The 25023-nt window shown below is 40.3% G+C and overlaps 1 protein-coding gene across 8 annotated transcripts in view; it reads right to left on the reverse strand.

Moving 5' to 3' along the window:
• Window positions 1–1814: 1814 nt before the first annotated feature.
• The window catches only part of ADAMTSL3 (ADAMTS like 3), a 388590-nt gene continuing 365381 nt past the window's right edge, over window positions 1815–25023 (reverse strand). For 3 of the 8 annotated variants that reach the window (XM_024232567.3, XM_054531729.2, XM_054531734.2), the window contains 5 exons: window positions 20055–20238; window positions 16217–16415; window positions 10213–10310; window positions 4657–4871; window positions 1815–3945 (listed from right to left, as the gene is read on the reverse strand). In XM_024232567.3, coding sequence (XP_024088335.2) covers window positions 3839–3945; window positions 4657–4871; window positions 10213–10310; window positions 16217–16415; window positions 20055–20238 — 803 coding nt within the window. In that variant the 3' untranslated portion in view covers window positions 1815–3838. Of the gene's footprint in view, window positions 3946–4639; window positions 4872–10212; window positions 10311–16216; window positions 16416–20054; window positions 20239–24689; window positions 24797–25023 lie in introns of those variants that run through there. The other 5 variants (XM_024232568.3, XM_054531730.2, XM_063716271.1 and 2 more) reach the window with 4 other exon arrangements.

The following is a 25023-nucleotide window of genomic DNA, read 5'->3' on the forward strand; positions in this document are numbered from 1 at the left end:
TCCTGGTTACTCGGGAGGTGGAGGCACTAGAATTGCTTGAACCTGGGAGGAGGAGGTTGCAGTGAGCCAAGATCACACCACTGCACTCCAGCCTGGGTGACAGAATGAGAATCTGTCTCCTAAATAAATAAATAAATAAATAAAATAAATCCAAAGTAAGACAAAGAAAAGAAATAATTAGAGCCGAAATCAATGAAATTGAAAACAAGGAATCGACAGAAGAAATGAAATGAAATAAACACTGGTTCTTTGAAAAAAATCAATAAACTCAGTAAGTCTCCAGCAAAGCTAAGAAAAAAAAACCAGAAAGGATACAAATTACTAATATGAGAAATGAAAGAGGAGATATCACTACAAATACTATGAGAATTAAAAGGATAATAGAGGAATATCATGAAGAACGCTGCCTACAATTTTATAACCTAGAAGAAATAGACCAATTCCTTGACACAATCTGTCAAATTTCATACAAAGAAACAATGTGCCAAAACTCACACAAAAAGAAACAGACAATCCAAATAGACCTATTTCTGTTAAATAAATTGAATCAATAATTGATAATCTTCAAAACCAGAAAGCACTAGGCCAAGACAGGTTCACTGGTTAATTCTACCAAACATTTAAGAAAGAAATAGCAATTCTCTACAATCTCTTGAGGACAGAAGCAGAGCTAATATTTCCTAACTCATTCTATGAGGCCAGTATCACCCTAATACCAAACCCAGACAAAACGTTACAAGAAAAGAAAACTGGCCTGGCATGGTGGCTCATGCCTGTAATCCCAGCACTTTGGGAGGCAGAGGCGGGTGGATCACCTGAGGTCAGGAGTTTGAGACCAGCCTGACCAATATGGTGAAACCCCGTCTCTACTAAAAATACAAAAATTAGCCGGCTTGGTGGCGCGGGCCTGTAATCCCAGCTACTCAGGAGGCTGAGACAGGAGAAATGCTTGAACCCAGGAGACAGAGGTTGCAGTGCGCTGAGATCGCACCACTGCACTCCAGCCTGGGCAATAGAGGGAGGCTTGCTGAGAGAGGTGAGGCAGGGCAGGGCAATGCAATAGAGGGAGGCTTGCTGAGAGGGGCGGGGAGGGGCGGGGCAGGGCAGGGCAGGGCAGGGCAGGGCAGGGCAGGGCAGGGCAGGGCAGGGCCTCTCATGAAAAAGGAAGGAAGGAAACTACAGACCAATCTCTCATGAAAACAAATGCAAAAATACTCAACAAACATTAGCAAGTTCAATCTAACAATTTATAAAATGAATTATACACCATGACTAAGTGGGATTTATACCAGCTCTTGTAAACTATGGACTTTGGACTATGACGATGTGTCAATGGAGGTTCATCAATTGTAACAAATGTACCATTCTGGTGGGGGATGCTGATAATGGGGGATGTTATATATGTGTTGGGACATGAGGCATATATGGGAAATCTTTGTACCTTCCAATCAATTTTGTTGTGAAATTAAAACTGCTCTAAAAAAAGTCTTTAAAAAATTAAAAGGCTATTAGTACCGCTTGCTCTTCCAACTACCACTTACTTCAATACCTGTTTCAGGTTGTCTGTTTGGGACTTCTTTCTTCTGCTGCTCTTGAGATTCTTTTAAATGTGATTCACAATATGTAAATGAGTAAAATGAGGGCATTAGAGTGAACCTTTGTGAGATCTGCTCTGAGTCTTGTAATCCACACTCTGAAGGATAGTCCAGGGAATCAAACTCACTGGGGTGGCTCTTAGATTGACGAAGGCGCAACTACGGTGACAAGACCCAAGGCTACCAAAAAATAACACACATAAGCTGCCTACATTTATAAGGATGCCACTGAATAATCAAAGTAAATTTATTTCTGAATTACATAAGGATCATGACACAGAAACATTAACTCTCATGTTATAAAAACAGTAGTAAAATACAGTACACAGGAATGTCAATTGAATGACAACAATGAAAGTACAATAGCAAATGAAAAATAGTAACTTTTAACTTTAAATACAAAGTGAAGCAATTTAATATGAAATTTTGTTAATAAGAAAAATATATGTCCCATGTCTTTATTACATACTGTACAAAATAAAATATTGCACCTTTCATATAATAAATATATACAAAGAGTATGTTACAAATGATCTTTCTTTTAATTTAATAACCTTCAACAATCAAATGTGATTGATGATTAACAACTCATGGGCTGGTGTGTCCTCCTCACTGTCTCCCATCCATTCCCAATCACCAAAGCCTCCACATACAGTAGTGCTCATCCCAGTGTCAGTGAAGCTGAAGTTAGAACAAAAGAGACCGTGCGCTCAGAATATGGTAGAGAAACTCAGCAAGCTTGTCCACAGACACATCCAAAGCCAAAATGCACTGTTCAGTTATTACTGACCAGGAACTAGGCTCAGCACAGCCTGCGGCAGGTAACTTTGTTGCCAAGAAGATGTAGGCAGCAGGTGTACAGGCAGCTGAGACCCTGAATAAAGAAGTATGACCACTTATTTGGACTTGTGTGCCATCTAAAGACACAACTGGTAGCATACAGGGGAAAGACCCCATAACCAAATCACCTTCAGAACTTACAATTTAATGCTGGCCTGAACTCACTTCAGCAACAACACTTACTCCAAACCTAACCTCCATCCTGACACTATCACTAACACCAGCACTGGCCCCAATCTAAACCCAGTCCAACCCTGACTGAACCTGGTCCTAACCCTAACCCTTAAAGCCACCTCTAGCCTTAACCTTAACTTCCTTTCTCACCTAACCCAATTCTATCTCTAATCCTAAAACTGAAACTAACCCTTACCCTTTTCCCCAAATGTTAAACTAAATTCTGACTCCAACCCCTGGTCCTTAGTGTAACTTCTAACCTAAGTCACTTTGGATTTACTGAAAAATCAGCCCAAAACAATTATTTACTATAAAAATTATTTTCAACTATCGTGTTTCTTATTTGGATTACTTTCTTATAAATTTTCCAAAATAAAATCCTCAGGAATACTACTTTATGCATAAATTAGGTCTAATAAGGCTTTGGTTTTCTGTTTGTGTGCAATAGAATAGTGCTTAGAAAAAGTTTCATTCACAGCTCTTAAAAGAAAGCTCTGAATATACTACAAAATCAGTAGAAAAGGTTAACTTTCCCTCTTCTTTGACTTCCAAGATGCCTCATTTGGTCATAGATTTCTGTCGTTGTACAAATGGCGGCAATATCTACTCTGTGTTTTCTTTCTTGGGTGTTCTCAAAGCAAGGACAAGATGCCACGCTTCCATGAACGCTTGGGTCAGTCAGTGTGATAGCCTATCCAGAGAGATGGTTTCTTTTTCACAGACTAAACCGAGGATCTATGAAAATGCCATTAATCTCAACATCTTAACAACTACTGGCCAGAGCTTCTAAAATGCGAATACCTTATAAAACTGTTGAAAACCTGCAACTTGAGAGAAGAGGAAGTCATCAGTTGCTGTGTTTCCCAGGTTTTTAGGATGTACCACTCTGCTAGTCTACAAATCACAGGAAAGAGGCAGCATGTGATGATGCACTCATAATCTTCGTGATTTCTTGATTCAACTGACATGATAAGGTCCCAAGTGCAGTGGCATGCATGCTATAGTATTTTTGTTCATCCTTGAATACATCATTTTTAAAAATTGGAATATAAAACTACTATGGGAAAATTTCACTTTACATCTTAACAGTGGTGTTTTTGCATCAACCTCTGTTTGATCCATAGAATCTGGTCTTTTAAGAAATACATGTTTTTGAGTCAGCGACATGGGGAAATTGCTTTTATATTCTACTTTTATCTTCACAGCAGCATCATGACCCCTCCAAAGGTTTATCCCTCTTGACATGACTGGCAGCACCTTTGTTTGTAGAGGTCTAGAGAACACAAATTAAGATGTTTTACAAACATACAGTAGTGAGTTGTGTCTGTGCAGTCTCCTGCAAAAAAGAAAAAAAATCTATAACATATAGCTTATTAGAGACCTAATTAAAAATTATTTGACTTTATGAAAAGCCATAAATTGAGATCACAGAGTAAGGTGAAGAAACCAGCTTTGGGTCAGGGCCATTGTTTTGCACAAGAGTCAGAAGTGCATTGGACTCCGTTTCAGCTCAGCCAAGTGACCTCTCGCTGCTCTCTGGGCCCTCCCAGTCCCTCTCGCCCATGCTGCTCCTTTGAGTTCTCAGAGCAGCAATGCTTAACTTTTGCAGGGTCATGGACTCCTTGAAAAACTTATGAAAGCTACACACCTGCTCCCTAGAAAAATAAACCTACAATTTTTACATGTAATTTCAGGACATCAGCATACATACCCAAGCCCATCCATGGAATTTTTGTCTTAGCACGTAAGACTACCAGGCAGAAGAGAAGTGTGTGGAGAGACTGCCAGTGCTTGTCAGAAAGGCAGTAACCAATGATGCTGGCATGCTACTAATCCAACTGCTTTTTCTCTAGAGAACATGGAGCTGCACCCACATAAAGGAGTTCATCCCCTGATGTCCCAAGCTACCAAATCCATTCTGAATAACCCCTCAGTTGGGACACTGATGAGGTAATCACTAGTAGTCTCTGGTGCAGTGATGGTAGCATCAGGATCTGATGCCATCAAGGCCTCTGGGGCAGTGGAGATACCTGGGAGGTGTACGTACTATCACAGGAAGGCCCAAGACAGTGCCGCCAGGAAATTGGTTTCTTTTTCTGTACACAGTGTCTCTCGGCCACAGGTTTGCAACTCCTTGTGTGGATACAGTCGACTTTCCGAGACTGGAAACCCCTGCCACAGGCTGCTGTACAGGGCTTCCAAGGGCCTGCATGCCAACACACATCATAGGCCCCTGATGTGCAGTTCCTTCTTAAGGTAGGTCTGAAGTGAAAAACAAAACAGAAAAACAAAAAATAGGAGAGGCAGGGTGTAACTTTTTGCTGGGACCAAGCCTTTTTACCTTACTCCATACTATGTATTAAAGGTTGGATGGAGAGTCTAAGACCAAGATATTCCTCTGCTTTTATGCCATATAGGCTAGAACGACAGTGACAACATTCTCCACCACCCGGGGCAGAGTGCACCTGCTTAGATGTGCTCTGATGAAGAGGGCATGGCAAGCAAATCATATGTTTCCAGACTTCCAACACCAAGTCAAGGCACACACATCCTGACTAGCTGGAAGAAATCAATTTTGGCAAAGGAAGAGAATTATTTACTATAATGATCTACAATAAGCCACCTCAAATTCGTTAACGAGACTTCAATTTTCTGTTTGTAAGCACTCAAAACATACTGTGGTGTATGACTTCATATGTGAGCAATCTTGTCTGCTAAAAGAAGTACTCTTTTTTACATTTAGGTCACACCAAGACTTGCAGTCAGAAACTACTGAAGACCATATGAGAATAAGAATGTATCCCTGATTTCCTTGCCTTTTAAAACAGGATGGAAAGTTAATACTCTCTGATTTTTGAAAAGACATATGCTAAAGAGGATAGAGCCAAACTTAGTGGGCCCACTTTGGGGTATCTGCCCTTGTTCCCTAAGGCAGGGCTCCTGAAGACATATTTGCACTGCTTGAGAGTGTCTTCCAGTTCCAAAGATGACTGGAAGAGGGCCCTAACTTGAGCTGGTTGAAGAAATATATTTCTCTTAGGATTTGGAGGTTGCTAGAACCAGGCATGCAAACCTGAAGCATGGAGTATTAGGTGACTATATTCTTCCACATCGGCCAGAAATATAGAAAAAAACCAGTTTTCATAAAAAGCAAAGAATGAAGCAGAAACACACAGAACTGCAGAGATGAGAGAAGAGAAAAAAAACAATGACTTCCCATTTCTTAGTTGTAGTCCTTCCTGAGGTCTGACTGCATGCTCCCTGTTCTCCCTTTGGATTCTATGAGATATTTTTGTTGTCCTATTAAACGTTCTTTATCAGGGCACATAAATCCATAAGGAGTGTTTTACGGGAAATGTAATAAAATGGAGAAATTTGTGATAAAGAACTCTGACAGTATTGCACGTAGTTGGAAGTAATCCTATGATTGGCCAGTAGGGGGAGACTCTATCAAAGGGTTTACTTAACACAGCGCTGTCCCACCAAACTGTTTATACGGTTTATGGAAGAGGTGGGTGTCCTGTTAGCTGCTTTTGTTTTCCCCAGTGGGTATGAATCTTAGGGACCAAAAACTGAGTCACTTTGAACAACAGAGAAGAGACTGAGTACTCCTCAACCATCCCTATACAGAGATCAGCTTTCCATTGAAGAAACTTGAACAAATATTCAAATAATATATTTAAAAGAATACCAAATTATTGTGCACAAGTATTGGGTGGTCTTGTCTTATTAATAAATCCCTCACCCTCTTTGCATAAATCATTCCAAGTTGACTTTTGTTTCCAGCCCAAAGGATTGTAAAACAGCCCCTTTTGCTCCGATGAAAGGCAGGGCCAGTGGGAAGTCAAAGACAGGACTACTGAGCTTTCTAAATACAAAGAATGAGAGAGGCACAGGGAGCTATGGACCAACACAGAAGCTGAAGCCCAGGAAAGCTTAGAGGCTGGTCACTAAGGATACAGTAGAAAAAATAATAATAAATACAAAGCAAGGTCTGTCCAGTAGAGGGCATAACTTCCTCCTGGCCAGGGACAAGACTCAGGACAGGGACACCTGAGCCAGGTGAATGCAGTCTGGGCACCTGCACTATGCATATAACTGGGGTTCATGTGTTTTCTACATGAAGCATGAGTGCAGAAATGGCAGCAGAAATCTTAAAGGAACCGTGTTTCTACTAGCTTTTTTCAATTTCTCACTTCTATTCAGTCTGGCTCCACTTCTGCCTCAAGTAACTCCTTTCACCATCAGCCAGATGGAACTGCTGATTCTGAGGGCAGTAGATCCCAAGCCTGCCTGGTTATTCGAAGCAGGCAGAAGCAAACAGCTTTAAAATGCTGTAGATGGCCAGGCAATCTCATGAAGGTTCTGATTCACTGCTGAGGTGAGGCCCAAGAATCTCTATTTTACAGAAATTTCCTAGGTGATTCTGATTTAAAAGTTAGAAATCACCATTTTGAGAAACCAACTTTCTGTGTCCTCAGCATTCTGTAGGTCCCCATGTTGTCACCTTGCCATAAGTCTGGGCTAGCTCCACCATGACAATTCCCATTCCCTCTATAACTTTTCAATGGAAGCCACAGCTCCCAAAACCTTCCCAGGGCATATGGTAAACACTAGCAGACAGCCTGCCCACCACTGATCCTCCACCCACGCCACTAATGCTACTCCTTCTACAATACTCTCTAACATTTCCTGAGGCCCTACTATGGCAAATGAGGGGTCTCCATTGCTCCCTGTCCACCCACTCAAAAGTGAGATCTAACATCTCACCTACCTATAGAGAGCCCATGGTCATAAACCAATCCAGCAGAAGAGGTCTGTGGGAAAAAGGGGGCTAAAACACTGCAGAAGAAACCCTCGACAGCTTTCTATACTAACCAACTTCATCCCTCATCCATAAACCACCAGATATCTGAGGAAAAAATATTAACACCATGAAAGAAAAGCACCAGGTTATAAAAACAGAACAGCCAATCCTGGAGGAAACAGAAATAAAAGAGAAAATGAATGGTAACTTGACTCCCTGCCACTCTGATTCACCCCCAGCTCTAGGATTTTTCTTCCATTATTAAAAAAAAGTCTACCCTTTAATTTCACTTTCATATCTCTTGGTCTAAAACCCAATTTAATCAGATTTTGAGCCTCTTCATAGATCCTTCTACACTCTTTATCTTCTGTATTATATTTTCTGCCTCTTATTTTTTGCTACCTTTGATTGGAAAGTATGTGACATATCTGAGAAACTGACAGAAGGACAGTGTGGCTGGAACATGAAGAGTGAGATAGCGTGAGATAACGGATGAGGTTGTGAAGAAAAGTAGGACTTGAGCGTGTGGTGTTTTTTTTTTTGTTTTTTTTTTTTTGAGATAGAGTCTTGCTCTGTTGCCCAGGCTGGAGTACAGTGGCGTGATCTTGGCTCACTGCAGCCTCCACCACCCAGGTTCAAGCAATTCTCCTGCCTCAGCCTCCCAAGTAGCTGGGATCACAGGCATGTGCAACCATGCCCAGCTAATTTTGTATTTTTAATAGAGATGGGGTTTCACCATGTTGGCCAGGCTGGTCTCGAACTCCTGACTTCAAGTGATCTGCCTGCCTCAGCCTTCCAAAGTACTGGGATTACAAGTGTGAGCCACCATGCCCAGGCAAGCATGTGGTATTTTATAGGGCACATTGAGGATTTGGTCCATCTTCCTAAGAGCAAGTAAAGCCTCTAAAGTAATTTTAGTCTAGCAGGGAGCTGGGTTGTGGTGGTGGTAGGATCAGATTTGCATCTGGGAAAACTCACTCTGGCTGTACTGTGGAGACTGGGTTGGAAAGGAGCATAGATGGATGAAGGGGGACCAGTTGGACAGCTGTGACAGTATACCAGGTGAGATATGATGGTGGTTTGGCCAAGGGTAATGGTGGCAGAAAAGAAAAAATGAAGATGAGTTCAAGAAAAAAATATGAGGAATAAAAAATCATATAAAAAAGTAATCAGGAAAGTACACATTACAATGAGATAAATTTTCATCCATCAGATTGGCAAAAATTTTAAAAGACTGCAAACCTATATCATGTTGATGAAAAGGGGGCAACTCTCACATATTGCTGGTATAGAAATTTTGATGGCAATTTGGTAGTATCAAAATGAGCATTCCTAGCAATTCAATTCCATTATCTAAAATCTACCCTATAAAAATATTACCCTTTGTGTACAAAGATATATGTTCCAGGATATTTACTGAAGCTTCCTTTATAATAGCAAAAAGTTTGAAACTATCCAATGTCCAACATTGGATATTAAGTACAAAATATCCAACAGAATATTAAGTACAAAATTTAGACAGAATATTGAGTAGAATAGAATAGAATATTAAGTACAAAATTAAAAAGAATAAAGTTAATCTTTACTTGATGGGAATCATCTATAATATATTCTTAGGTAGAAAAAGCAAGTTTCAGAAAAATATGTATGTGACCATGTATGTATTTGCGTTTTAAATATATCTTTGTGAATGCAAAGTAAAGCATCTGGGACGATGCATATCAATCTGTGTGTGGTCTGTATCTTCTCAGGAAAATAGGAAACTTAGGTTGTCTGTTGAGAATGAGAGCAGCCGTTTCAAACATTTTCCATTTGAGGAGAATGGTTTTGGCTTGAAATCACTTTGTGGGGAATAGGAAATGCAACTGACTCTACATTGCCAAACCTTACTGAAGGCTCAAAATGGTAACCCAGCCAATTGTCAAGGTCATCTCATTTTCTCCAGCAAGACTCAGGACATGGAAAAGGAAGAAATAGCTAGATATTGAGCATCTTCCATGACCCAGGCTGCCTCGTGTTTCACACTAAGCTAAATCATTAAAACTTTCTAAACATAAGTTCACATGGATGATAATATCCCACTTTGCAGATTAGGTGGCTAGGCAGTCCAGGGTCACACAATAAGTGAGTGATATAATAGAACTCCCAAGCCCCTGATTAGTGTGCCTTCTAGGCTCTCTCCCCACTTTCTGCTGGCTGGGGTGCTGTTCTCTTGGATGGTAGAGCTGCCAGATGGAGGGCATCTGGATCTCTGGATGACCCAATGAACAAAGCTCTTCTATCCCTAAACCATCTACCAGCTCAGACTTTTATAAAACGAGAAAAGCAAACTCCACTTTTAACCTCCTCAACAAGATTAAAGTTTATTTTACTACCTGCTAACCACTGTGACAATATCCTAATCAAAACATTTTCTAAAGAGAAATAAAGTAGTTCATTAAAAGCATTAAGAAGATTTAATCTGTAAGCCTAAATGGAATATTATTAGGCTTGATTAACTTAGTATATAGAGGGAGAAGTATCTGCCTTTTCTCAATGATATCCTTTTCGCCCTTTTACCACAGAGTGTTGTCCCTTTATTGTTTAACATCCAAATAATTTGTAATTATAAATAGTGCACATTAACTAGTATTTCAGTATAATATATACTATTGAAGGTGACACTAAATAAATCATAATTGAAAACTGTCAATTATGAGAGTTGGTAGAAACTAGAAAGGATTCCATTTTCAGGCAGTTATAATCATTGTCCTGAGTCAGGAAAGAATGTGTGCTGCTCTGGGGTGGGGCCCCTACCTCCTTCTGTCATCACAGTTGGAGTCAGAGCTGTTGTGTTGACAAGCTGTGTGACGCTGCTGCATCCTCACAGCACGGCCCATGCAACGTCCAGGACACTGGAACAAAAAAGCACAATGCAGTGTAAAGCCTACAAGCTCATGCATGCTGTGTGTACTAAGATCATGTACTGAGGCAGGATAGCTGAAGACCTATTACAAGGGGACTGTAACCAACTGTCCCCAGGGGGAAGTTAAAGAGGATTAGGGTACAGCTCTGTGGACCAGACACCTCTTTTTCAGAGTCAGGAAGAAACTGCCTAAGCTTACCATCCCCTCTGTATTAGTCCGTTTTCACACTGCTCTAAAGACATACCCGAGACTGGGTAATTTACAAAGGAAAGAGGTTTAATTGACTCACAGTTCAGCATGGCTGGGGAAGCTCAGAAGACTTACAATCATGTCAGAAGGTGAAGGGGAAGCAAGGCACCTTCTTCACAAGCGGCAGGGAGGAGAAGTGAGTGCCAAGTGAAGGGAGAAGAGCCCCTTTATAAAACAATCAGATCTTGTGAGAACTCACTCACTATCATGAGAACAGCATGAGGGAAACTGTCGCCATGATCCAACTGCCTCCACCTTGTCTCTCCCTTGACATGTGAGGATTGTGGGGATTAAAATTCAAGACGAGATTTGGGTGAGGACAAAAAGCCTAACCATATCATTCTGCCCATGGCCCCTCCCAAATCTCATGTTCCTTTCACATTTCAAAAGCATTCATGCCTTCCCAACAGTCCCCCAAAGTCTTAATTCATTCCAGCATTAACCCAAAAGTCCAAGTCCAAAGTCTCATCTGAAATAAGGCAAGTCTCTTCTGCCTATGAGGCTGTAACATCAAAAGTAAATTAGTTACTTCCTAGATACAGTGGAGGTACAGGCAGTGGGTAAATACACCCATTCCAAATGGGAGAAGTTGGCCAAAATAATGGGACTATAGGCCCCATACAAGGCCAAAATCCAATGAGGCAGTCAAATCTTAAAGTTCCGATATGATCTCCTTTGAACCCATGTCTCACATCCAGACGTGACCCCATGTCTTCCATCATGCTGATGCAAGAGGTGGGCTCCCATGGCCTTAGGCAGCTCCTCCTCTGTGGCTTTGCAGGGTACAGTCCTCAATCCCGGCTGCTTTCATGGGCTGGTGTTAAGTGACTGGCTTTTCCAGGCACACAGCACAAGCTGTCAGTAGATCTACCATTCTGGGGTCAGGAGGACAGTGGTCCTCTTCTCACAGCTCCACTAGGCAATGCCCCAGTGGGGACTCTGTGTGGAGGCTCCAACCCCACATTTCCCTTCTGCACTGCTGTAACAGAGGTTCTTTATGAGGGCCCTACCCCTGCGGCAAACTTCTGTCTGGACATCTAGGCTTTTCCACACATTCCTCTGAAATCTAGGCAGAGGTTCTCAAACCTCAGTTTTTGACTTCTGTGCACCTGCAGGCCCAACACCATGTGTAAGCTGCCAAGGGTTGGGGCTTGCACCCTCTGAAGCAATGGCCTGAGTTGTATGTTGGTTCCTTTTAGCCATGGCTGAGACACAGGGCACCAAGTGCTCGGACTGCACAAAGCAGCAAGTTCCTGGGCTCAGCCCAGGAAACCACTTTTTTCTCCTATGCCTCAGGGTATGTGATGGGAGGGGCTGCTGTGAAGACCACTGACGTGACCTGGAGACATTTTCCCCATTGTCTTGGCATTTTGCTCCTCATTCCTTATGCAAATTTCTGCAGCCAGCTTGAATTTCTCCTCAGAAAATGGGTTTTTCTTTTCCATTGCATCCTCAGGCTGCAAATTTTCCAAACTTTTATGCTCTGCTTCCCTTTCAAACATAAGTTCCAATTCCAAGTCATCTCTTTGTGAATGCATAAAACTGAATGCTTTTAAGAGCATCCAAGTCACATCTTGAATGCTTTGCTGCTTAGAAATTTCTTCCACCAGATACCCTAAATCATCTCTCTCAAGTTCAACGTTCCACATATCTCTAGGACAGGGGCAAAATGCCTCCATTCTCTTTGCTAAAGCATAGCAAGAGTCACCTTTGCTCTAGTTCCCAAGAAGTTCCTCATCTCCACCTGAGACCATCTCAGCCTGGACTTTATTGTCCATACCACTATCAGCATTTTGGTCAAAACCCTTCAACAGGTCTCTAGGAAGTTCCAAACTTTCCCAAATCTTCCTGTCTTCTTCTGAGCCCTCCAAACTGTTCCAATCTGTGCCTGTTACTCAGTTCCAAAGTCGCTTCCACATTTTTGGGTATCTTTATAGCAGCATCCCTCTCTCTGCTGTACCAATTTACTATATTAGTTCATTTTTACACTTCTATAAAGAAATACCTGAGACTGAGTAGTTTACAAAGGAAAGAGGTTTAATTGACTCACATATCTGCATGGCTGAGGAGTCCTCAGGAAACTTAAAATCATGATGGAAGGCAAAGAGGAAGCAAGGAACTTTCTTCACAAGGCAGCAGGAAGGAGAAGTGCCGAAGGGGGAAAAGCCCCTTATAAAATCATCAGATCTTGTGAGAACTCACTCACTATCACAAGAACAGCATGGGGGAGACTGCCCCCATGACTCAATTACCTCCACCTGGTCTCTCCCTTGACATGTGGGGATTTTGAGGATTATGGGGATTATAATTCAAGATGAGATCTGGGTGGGGACACAAAGCCTAACCATATCACCTTCCTTTCTCCCACAAAACTTAGACCACCTCTGGGGAGAAGGAAAAAAATGACAGGGCAAATCTTGAATCAATTGGGCTTAAGTCCGGAAATGACTATGCTTAAAACCATAAATGTCTGCCAAGTTTTGGTTTTTCTGCCGTGAGCAAAAATGAAGACTTGTGTTCTAAGGTGAGTTCAATTACAGGAAAAAAATTTTAAAATTTTGACATTCAGTTCTTAAAATTTTTACTTATTTATAATAATGCCTATTAATTTGTCCTTATAATTTATTTTATGCTTAAAAAGGTCTTTACTGACATGATAGTTCTACTTGCATTTACTTACTTTTACACTTAACTCTTTAATCAAGTTAGAATTTATTTTGGTGTATGTTCTGAGTCTGTGCTCTGATTTTATTTTTCTTACATTAGCTAGCCAATTTGTCTTATACTGCCTTTTTTCTGTTTTTGGCTAACCACTTTATTGAGATACAATTTACAAACTATACAATTTGCCATCAAATGTTAACGGAATTTAGAGTTGTATAACCTTTACCATAATCAATTTTAGAACATGATCATCATCCCCAAAAGAAACCCCATACCTTTAACAGTCACTCCTAATTCCTCCGATTGCTTCTTTCCCCAGGCCTCGGCAACCATTAGTCTACCTTTTGTCTCTACAAATTTCCCTGTTCTGAACACTTTGTATAAATGGTACCATGCAGAGTGGTCCTTTGCATCTGTCTTCCTTCAATTACCATAATGTTTTCAAGGTTTAGCCCTATTGTAGCATATATCAGTCCTTCATTCCTTTTGATGGTCAAATATTCAATTGTGCAAGCATACCACAGCACATCTACTCACCAGTTGTTTCCCTTTTTTATTATTATGGGGTGTTGTTATTTGGGTTGTTTCTACTTAATGACATTGTGGTTATTATTAATAATTCTTCAACAAATATTCATGTACAAGTTTTTGTGTGGACATATGTTCCATTTCTTTTTCTTTTTTGAGATGGAATCTCGCTCTGTTGCCCAGGCTGGAGTGCAGTGGCATGGTCTCAGCTCACTGTAAGCCCTGCCTCCCGGGTTCACGCCATTCTCCTGCCTCAGCCTCCTGAGCAGCTGGGACTACAGGCGCACGCCACCACGACTGGCTAATTTTTTGTACTTTTAGTAGAGATGGGGTTTCACCGTGTTAGCCAGGATGACCTCATGATCCGCCCGCCTTGGCCTCCCATAGTGCTGGGATTACAGGTGTTAGCCACCGCGCCTGGCCTCCATTTCTTATTTGTATTTTTTTGCCCTAGGATGTAGATCCTGAATGTTTCATTTCTTTCGGATACATACCTAGGGGTGGAATTTCTGGGTCATATAATAGATCTAATCTAACATTTTGAGGAACTGCTAGGGCGTTTTCTAAAGTGTCTGTACCATTTTACATTCCCATCAGCAGCATGAAGGTTCCAATTTCTCCACATCCTCACCAACATTTGTCACTATCTCTTTGACTAATGCCATCCCAGTGAGCCAAAAATTGTATCTTATTGTGGTTTTGACTTGCATTTTTTAATGACTAATGGAAAGCATCTCTTCATGTGCTTATTGGCCATTTGTATATCTTGCTAATAGTTTATTTGTGTTTTTATTATTGAGTTGTAAGTATTCTTTACATATTTTAGAGATAAGCTCCTTTTTGACATGCAGTTTTTAAGCATTTTCTCCCATTCTCTAGGTTGTCTGTTTACTTTCTTGATGGTTTCCTTTGAAGCACAAAAGTTTTTAATTTTGATGCAGTCCAATTTATCTATTTTTGTTGTTGTTGCTTATGCTTTTGTTGTTATATCTAAGAAGCCATTTCCTAATCCAAGCCATGAAAATTTACACCTATATTTTTTTCCAATAGTTTTATAGATTGAGCTCTTAAATTTAGTTCTCTGATTCATTTTATTTTTTCGTATGTGGTGTAAAGGGTCCAACTTCCTTTTTTGGTTGTCCTGCATCACTTGTTTAAAAGACTATTCTTCCCCCATTGAATGGTTTCTCAACCTTACAGAAAATCAGTTGATTTTATATATATATATATGGGTTTATCTCTGGACTCAATTCAATTTCATTGATCTATATGTCCATCCTATGTCAGTACCATACTATCTTGATTACTATAGCTTTTTGGTAAGTTTTGAAATCAGGAAGTCTGAGTCCAGCAACTTTGTTCCTTTTCAAAATTGTTTTGGTTATTCTGTGTCTCTTCTATTTCCACATGAATTTTAGGATCAGACTGTCAACGTCTGCAAAGAAACCAGATGAAATTTTGATAGTGATCACATTGAATTTGTAGATAAATTTCGAGAGTATTGTGTTACTAGTAATAATAAGTCTTACAGCTTTCCATTTATTTAGATCTTCTTTAGTTTCTTGAAAAATATTTTGTAGTTTTATATCTTTTATTTTTAAAACAATGTTTTCTCCTATGATTAACTGCCTTTAAATGTTAAAGTCAATCTGGTCCGTTTCTGAGCTCTGATTATACATCATAACCTGTGTCTCTTCCGCACTAATGCTGTACTATTTTACTCATGACAGTTTTGCATCATGCTCTGACATAGGATGAAGAAAGTCTCTCTATACCTCCAATACTTTTTTAAAATAAAAATTTATGTCTTTATTGTCATATTATCTCCCATGTGAATGCCAGAATTATCTTTAATTCCACAAAAAAAGTTCTACTATGATGTTAATAGGAATTGTATTACATGCATATATTCATTTAAGGAAATCGACATCTTCATAGTACTGAGATTTTCCATTCAGGAGTATAATAAGTCTTTTATTTGCTCAACTTTTATGTGTTTCAATAAGGTGTTATATTTTTATTTATGGGTTCCTACACATTAAACTTTTTCCTAAGTATTTTTATTATAACATTATTAAAGGTGGCATTTGGGATGAAGATTCTGAGGCTTTTGTGCAGATACCACTAATGTTCCCCTCCTCATTTTCCTGAAGGCTGCTTTTATTCTTACTGCCCTAAACTGGTCTACCTTGGAGCTTCTGTTATGGCATCACTGCATTCAAAGAACCCAAACTTGGTTCACTTTTGTACTGGAAGACAGAGATACTATGATTTCTAAATGTAAACCTTGAGGTCAAAGACATACATTCATTTCAGAGACCAGTCAGATTCCTGCCCCCCTGCCCCAAAAGTAGTTTATTGGAAACAAGGTGATTAATATCACCTTGTGATTATTATCACACTATCTGTGTGGACAGATAGTGCTGTCCACACACTAGATGTGTTAGCTTTACCTGGTTCCCTGGTTCCCACTGAACACATGGATAACCAAAACATGGTTTTCTTCCCAGAGGCCGGTCTTTAGGGGCACATGCTCTTGGAGACACCACCTGCACAGTTCCATTGGCTTTTGTCTGCTTGCACGTCACCTGCCGACTGTGGTATCCTTCACCACAAGACACAGAGCACTGTGACCACACACTTGTGAACCACCTAGGAACAAAAACTACAGGACTTTAGTAAGGACTGGTATGCCAGACCTTAGAGGGGGCGTCTCATCAAAGGAAAAAGCTGATCCCAACACCACGGCTGTCTTAGGCTGTCACATGTCGCTATGGGAATGGGAAGCAGCATAGATGACTCCCAGCCTTTTTCTCAGACCTTCTTTAACTCAGGAGCAACAGTGTCATCATGTAGAGATGACTACTTTAGGAATGGGGTACAGCTGTCTTCAGGTTTATGATGAGCTGTTACTTGTGTGGCCCTAGAGGGTAAAGCTGGGGCAAATTTAGGAGGAAATTTCCAAAAGGTGGAGTTCAACTCACTGAAACTAAAATGAAGAAAATATATTTCCAGCATCTAAGTGTTGTTCACCCTGCAAGATACTTACATGTTAGCTTGTATAATTCTCATGTTATTCCCATTCTTGTAGAAAAGAAACTGATGTCCACTGAATTGAATAACTTAGCTATGACCACATGACTAACCTGCCAGCAGAGCTGGGATTGGATTCTAGATTTATCTGACTCTAAAGTTCATGCTTTAATGATTATAGGAGACTGAACTTGGAGCTGGACACCTTTGAGATATTGAGTGCTTTGTCTGTTGGGACAAAGATGCTGTTGGGAGACTGCAGAGCAGGGGTTTCTAACCTGATGTCCACGGTTATCCAAGGAAACCACATACTTGGATGGAAAAAGAATTCCGTCTTCATTGTCACTAAGCTCTAACTGAAATTTAATATTTCCTTCAATTATAGAAACATAGGCCACAAGTACAGTAGCATTAATAATACCTGTGATTTTGTTACCAATAGAAATCATAGCTATTTACACATTACATTATGACAAGTATCTCAAAATATCATTTATATTCATCACCATATTAAAATTAAAGCACAACTATATCTTGTTATTTTTTGTGTTGATAGAGAAGTACATCTATATCAGATTTTTGTTTGTTTGTTTGTTTTGAGACGGAGTCTCATTCTGTCGCCCAGGCTGAGTGCAGTGGTGCGATCTCGGCTCGCTGCAACCGTTGCCTCCCGGGTTCACATCATTCTCCTGCCTCAGCCTCCTGAGTAGGTGGGACTACAGGCGTCCACCACCACGGCTGGCTAATTTTTTTGTATTTTTAGTAGAGATGGGGTTTCACCATGTTAGCCAAGATGTTCTTGATCTCCTGACCTCGTGATCCGCCCGCCTTGGCCTCCCAAAGTGCTAAGATTACAGGCGTGAGCCACCGCACCCGGCAATATATCAGATCTTTAAAAATATTTCACTAAATGAACTTCAATATAATTGGTTTCCATTGTAATCAAATGTATTTTATTTTACATATTTAAAAACCTTGCTCTGAGACGGTAGCCACAGGCTTCTCCAAACCACCAGAGGGAGCCTCAGCACAGAAATGATGAGAAGCCTTGATGTAGAGGGATCTGGGATTAGATGATCTCTATGGTCTCTGCTAGGTATGAAAGTGTGGGACTGTTTATCCTAGGAGTGTGCAAAGATTTTAGAATATTTGAGAAACAAGACTGCTGACATATTTCCCAATGTGGATTCTCTCCACGTTTTGAAAATCAAGAAATGCCATAAAACAGCTTTCTCAATCATGTTACTCCAAGTTACTGAAGCATGAGTTTGCTGCTTTCTGACAGATGACCTTAACATGAGATCTCCCTTTTGAGAATTACAAAGGGTACTGGAAGACCTATCGGTTAGGGTGCCTGCAATATTGATAGCCCTCCTAAGAACATGTCCCAAGACACCTATTTTGCTTTACATTGTGACCCTGCCTCCCACTCTCCTCCAAGGCACTCTTAGAGACTGGATCTAGTGTGGACATCTGCCCAAGGGCAGTGAGCTATATAATATTAAACATTTCTCCAGTTTCTCATCAGTAAGATGTTAGTATCTTCTTCATTGGTTTGCACTCAACAAATGCTTTTTTATTTGTTAATTGTTTTTACTATGGATTTTGGTACTATTTGGTCAACTATCGGCTAGGGTCTGTGTTGTAATCATTCATTTATGAGTTCATAAATATTTATAGGGAGTATATGATGGAGCAGACATTGTGCTAAGTGCTAGGAATAAATTATTGAGCAAAACACCTGCGGATTTACTCCCCATAGAATTTACGGTCTAGTGGGAGAGCAAGACAGACAACTGTGGTAAGAATTATGAAGAATGATAAGGACATATAAAAATCATACAGCATAAGGCGTGATTTACTTTGGAGGGCCAAGTTCAGGGATGGTTTCCCTGAACATGTATTGAGGTATATACAGATGAACAGAAATGATTAAGTAAAGAGAGAGGGGACAGTGTCCTAGGCAGAGGGAGAAGTATGTGCAAAGCCTCGGAGTCAGGAAACACAATAGTATATCTAAGGGACAAAAAAAAGACCAGCATGGAAGGAGATCAAATAACCAGTGTGGGAGAGACAAGCAATAAAAGAGATAGCCCAAGGCCCAAATATGAAGGGACTTCAATTCTTCCACTCATTTACTCAGTCAGTCAGCAAATATTTACTGAGCACCTACTATTGCTAGGCACTATTTCAAACATGAGATAAAAAGATGTACAAGATAGTCACAATCCCAGTGCTGGGAATTTTGGCCTTTGTCCTAAAATAAATGTGTAAATTGCACATGGCATCATTTGCAAAGCAAAAATGTAAAACATATTTTTAGTTGGACACTCAGGATTACAGTTTATTTAAAAATAATTTTTTAAAAGTAGATATGTTTACTGAGAACCTCCCACGTGACAGGTACTGAGTTAGACACTTTATAATCAATTTTTCATTTAATTTTCAAGATCATCTTGTGAAGTCGATATTTTTATTTGCAGAGGTAGAAACCTAATGAAACTAAGAGAACCATCATGATGAATTTGTTTCAAATATCTTTATTCTTAGAGAGTGGACAAAGTACTCCAGGGAGGGAAATAAGAACCAGGAGACTCCTGGAGTAGTCCATGTAAGAAACAATGACGGCTTGGACTTTAGTGGTAACAGTGGAAATGGACAAGAATGGATGGAAGTGAGAGAAAGAGGGGCGTCTAGGATGTAGTCATCAAGATCTGAAATACTGGGGATGGAGTAAGTTTGCTGGAGGCCATGAATTTGATTTTGGACATTTAAAAATTACTGATTTGTATTACCTATTGCTTAGAAAGCTTATTAATGGTTTTACCTCCAGGGTCAAGTCTAGAGAACTGTGTTTTTAACTAGTGCCTCTGGTGATTCTGGCCCACTGAATTATCTCCTAAGTAAACCCAAGAAATTAGCCTCACTAAAGTCTTAAAGAACTGATAGGACTGTGTGTGCAGGAAGCAGGTTTGGGTAGTGATTGAGAGCAGGGGCTCTAAAATCAGACTATTTCAATTTGAATTCTGGTCCTTATAACTGTATGGCCTAGGGGAGTTTCCCCATCTATGAAACAGGAAATTAACAACATCTACCTCACAGGCCACTGTGATCCATGTAAGGCACTTAGCAGGATGCCTAGTATACAGTAAGTGATAAAAAAAACTTAGCTATTGAATTATTGTGTCCAAATTACTGCACCTTTCAAAACAAACAAAAACTTGGTGTTGATGAGATACAAAGAGTGACTTCACTTACCTCGCTGGGCAGTCCTGGATGTTACAGGGCTCAAACCCAGCCAGTGGCTTCTGGAGGTGATCACACAGGGCCTCACTCACTTCCTGCCCATTGGCCATCACACACTGGGGTCTCTGAATGCGGGCTCCCAAATGACCACAGGTGGCAGAACAATGTGACCAGTTACCAGGCTCCCAAAAAGGCTCTGCGGAAAGAAAACAAAATATCATGAAAGCCCCAAAAGAGAAATGATGACGAGCTGGAGAGGACATGGCCAAAAACCACCATGAGATGTTTTTTGGTTCTTTAAGTCTGGTTCTTTAAGTAGCATATGGAGAGAAAGCCATCTCATAGTGCAAGGGAGTCCTCTAAATCTTCTTTTCCCTCAACTAATTTACTGTAATAACTGGTGAGAATGGCGGCCAGAATGGGGTCCTTGGACCACAGCCTGGAGAGGGACTATCATCAGCCAGCTGGGTCTGCCAGAAAAATCCCAGAGAGAGAGGAGGCACTCTCAGCAGTGGGCTGCCTCCTCAGCGTTCTCTAACCACAGCCAACAGGACAAGAGAGGAGGGCCTCTCTAGGGGATGCCCTAACGGGTTCAATTTCTCAAAAGTGGATCAGGCAGAGAAACGAAAGATGATTTAGCAGGAGGAACAGGGACTAGGGATTAAGCAGTAAGGTTAAAGATGCATTTGAGTTCTGTTCTTATTTTTCCATTAATTCTTAATCTAAACTTCAGATTGATCCTGTAACTGCATAAATAATTTGTCACAGAGACATCTGAAGAGATAAATGTAGGAGTTTCCTTTACAAGAGTAGAAGCCGACCACCTCCAGTAATCCCAGCTTTTTAAAAATTTTAGTCCCTATTCCAAATAGCCTTTCCCTTCCCTGCTGACACTCAGCAAAAGATGAGGTAGGACATGATGATGATGGATTTGTGTGTGATCACAGAAGGTGCCAGATTTTCCTGTAATAATCGCAAATAATTAATAGCTACCAGCTGTGTCCATAGGCTCTCTCACATAGCAGAGTGATTTCTTTCACTTGTTTTCCAGTTTTTCCTTCTGATTTTTGAAGTTCGTTTTAAATTGCACATGGCATCATTTGCAAAGCAAAAATGTAAAATATATTTTTAGTTGGACACTCAGGATTACAGTTTATTTAAAAATAATTTTTTAAAAGTAGATATGTTTACTGAGAACCTCCCAGGTGACAGGTACTGAGTTAGACACTTTATAATCAATTTTTCATTTAATTTTCAAGATCATCTTGTGAAGTTGATATTTTTATTTGCAGAGGCAGAAACTGAATGAAACTGAGTAACTTGCCCGAGGTCTGTCACCTGTTAGCTGGACTGGATCCCAAGTGTGTCTGACTCTATTATGCCACATTTCACAAAGATACCTTGGCAGTTCAAGGCAGGACATGTGCATTTCTTTTAAAATGTGTGTTTTTTTTATTGAGGTATAATTCATATACAATAAAGTGGTTATATCTCAGGTGTGCAGTTTTACAAGGTTTCACAATTGTAAGCACTTACGTAACCATGATCCAAAGCAAGGGATGTAATATTTTCATCATCCCCCTCTTGCCTCTTTCCAATCAATTGCTCTCCCCTCCCAGGCAGCAATTTGTCCATTTCTATCAGTATACATTAGTTTTACTTATTCTTGGACTTCATATAATACGTACTCTTGTGTATTTGGTTTCTTTTTTTTTTTTTTTTTTTTTTTTTGAGACAGAGTCTCACTCTGTCACCCAGGCTGGAGTGCGGTGGCATGATCTCGGCTCAGTGCAGCCTCTGCCTCCCCAGGTTCAAGCGATTCTCCTGCCTCAGCCTCCCAAGAAGCTGGGATTACAGGTGTGCACCACCGTGCCCGGCTAATTTTTGTATTTTCAGTAGAGATGGGGTTTCATCATGTTGGCCAGGCTGGTCTCAAACCCCTGACCTCGTGATCCACCCTCTTCAGCCTCCTGAAGTGCTGGGATTACAGGCGTGAGCCACCGCGCCCGGCCTTTGGTTTCTTACGTTGCTTAGCATAATGTTTTTGAGATTCACTCATATCATTGTGCATGTCAGCAGTTCATTTCATTTCTTCTATTGCTGAATAATGTTCCCATTGTATAAATATACCATAGTTTTTAATCTATTCTCCTGTCAATGACTATTATCAATAAGTTGAACATTTGTGAACAAAGCTTTTTGTGAACATTTTTTTTTCAGGTAAATACCTGTGAGTGAAACTGCTAAGTCGAGGGTAGGTGTGTGCTTAACTATTTTAGGAGCTGCTAAATAGTCTTCCAAAGTGGTCTAAACATTTTACACACTAAGCAATGCATGAGAGTTTCAGTTGCTTCATACTCTTGCCAAAATTTGGCATTGTCAGTCTTTTTGTTTTTAGCTACTCTACTGGGTATGAAATTGTATGTCACTGAGGTTTTAATTTCCATTTCCCTGATGCCATCTATATATCATCTTTTGTGAAATGTCTGTTCAAGTCTGTTGCCCACTGTGTGTGTGTGTGTGTGTGTGTGTGTGTGTGTGTGGTAGGAGATATTCATTGTTAACTTGTAGGAGTTCTTTATATATTCTAGACATAAGTTCTTCATCAGACATATGTTCTGCCAATATTTTTCCCAGTCTATGGCTTATGTATTCATTATTCTTATTGGTGTCTTTGATGAGGAGATCTTTAAAATTTTGATGCGGTCCGTCCAATTTGATAACTTGTTTTTGTTTTCTACTTAGTGCTTTTTGACACAAATGCATTTGAAAAGCAGATCATGCCATATCACTACCATATAAGACTCCTCAATGACCTCCCATGTTTTAGGAGTAAACTCTTGAGTCTTTACCTTGGACCTCAAAGCTCTGAATGATTTGGTTCTCAGCCACTCTCCAACCTCATCTCATATCCCTCTCCCTCTCCCTCAACTGTACCCTAGTCACATGAATCTTATTTCCATTCTGAGGCCACATTAACCTTATTCCAATTTTATGGTCTTCACTTCTTTCTCATTTTTCTGCACAAATGGTTTCACCTCATCCGTTAGGTCTGGGCTCAAATATAACCTCTTAGAAGGCCCATCCCGACTGTCTTCACTAAAGTGGCTTCCTCCTATCACTGTGTACCTCATAGCCCTTACTACTGAGAAATTTCTTAAATACTTATTTGTTTACTGGTTTCTTGTGCATCTTCCCTACTGGAATGTCAAGACCATAAACACTACCCTGTTCAACACTAGGACAGGGTATGTGAAATATTAGCCATGCAACCAATATTTGTTAAATTAAGAAAGTAGTCTCTTTGAAATGCTAAGCTAAGGATCCTTTGAAGGGCTGGGACATTCCACAATGTGTGTGTGTGTGATTGTATATTTGGGCATGTGTTTGTGTGTGTGCATGTAGGAGGTGGCAGAACAATGCAAGTAGTCCCAATAAACCAAGAGTTTGACTACTCCAAAGGCTTCACCTTCACCAATAGCTTCAGCCTCACACATATCCTTTTTGTTTTTCATTAATTTATTTTAGGCAGTTCTTTTGGTCTTCATGTTCCATGTCACATGCAACACACCATGGTTTCTCTGACTGGAATTTCCTCCTTCCTCTTCCCAGAACAAACATAATGACCTACATGAAAACTCAGTTGACTTCTCTAGAGAGAGGTGGGGCCCCTTCCTCAGTGCTACCATTGTACTTTGGTCATCTTTTTATTATGGAACTTGTCACAGTGCTTTACAGTATCTGTTTACGTGACTGCCTCCCTCTTCAGACTGTGAGCTTCTCAAGGAGGAGGTCATCTGCATCCCCAGACCTGGGAAGAGTAAGCACTGGGCAAATATTTGTTGAATGTCCAATGAATGGATATTTGGGTATACAATAATGTTAGTATTATGTCTAAAAGAGGAGAAGAAATGTATCATACAAATACCATAAGAGAATGGTGTCATAAGTAACGTGATGGATTGCTGATTGGCAGCTCAACACTATTTTCCCCTTCTGTGCTCTCGCTTGCGTCTCAGGAGGTGAAAGCCTAGAAACTACATTTCTTAAAATCCCTACCGGTAGAGTTATATTCTGCATGATACATTATGCAAATGAGAGGCATTGCTCAAGATTTAAAAGGTGAAAACGACGTGGCCATTATTGTTCCTATAAAATAGACAGAGTACAACATGAGGTTTAAAAGGAGTTTCTTTGTGGCCGGGCGCAGTGGCTCATGCCTGTAATCCTAGCACTTTGGGAGGCTGAGGTGGGCGGATCACGAGGTCAGGAGATCGAGATCATCCTGGCTAACACGGTGAAACCTCGTCTCCACTAAAAATACAAAAAATTAGCCAGGCGTGGTGGCGGGCGCCTGTAGTCCCAGCCACTTGGGAGGCTGAGGCAGGAGAATGGCATGAACCTGAGAGGCGGAGCTTGCAGTGAGCTGAGATCACGCCACTGCACTCCAGCCTGGGCAGCAGAGCGAGATTCTGTCTCAAAATAAACAAATAAATAAACAAAATAAATAAAATAAAATAAAAAAATAATTTAAAAAAGAGTTTCTTTGTGTCCTTCTGTGATTTACCCATTTTTGAGCTACAAGGAGCTGAGATAACCAGTAATGGTTTCCTGTGATTCTAGCATTTCTGATTTTCTTAACTCTACCTTGATCCCTTGGCCTTCTGCAGTTTTACAAGCTTGTAATCCTTCGATTAGCTTCTCCTGATTAAGCACTGATGCATAACAAAGTTGGTGTGCATGGAAAACTATGTCTTGAAAAAAGAACAATTAAAAAATCAATTCCAATACTCATAGCAGACTATTAATATCTATTAATATTTACCAAATTGGCAATAGTTTTGAAACTGGAAATCAATATTTATATTATCACAAATAATGGTGCACATTTGAGATATGAGCTCTGTAGGCTTCCTCAGGAGTGGATTTTTCTAAAAAGTGTTTCAATATGGAAAGAATAAGTTGAACCACTAAAGACTGA

Source organism: Pongo abelii, chromosome 16 (genome assembly GCF_028885655.2).
Source record: "Pongo abelii isolate AG06213 chromosome 16, NHGRI_mPonAbe1-v2.0_pri, whole genome shotgun sequence".
Taxonomy (NCBI): Eukaryota; Metazoa; Chordata; class Mammalia; order Primates; family Hominidae; genus Pongo; species Pongo abelii.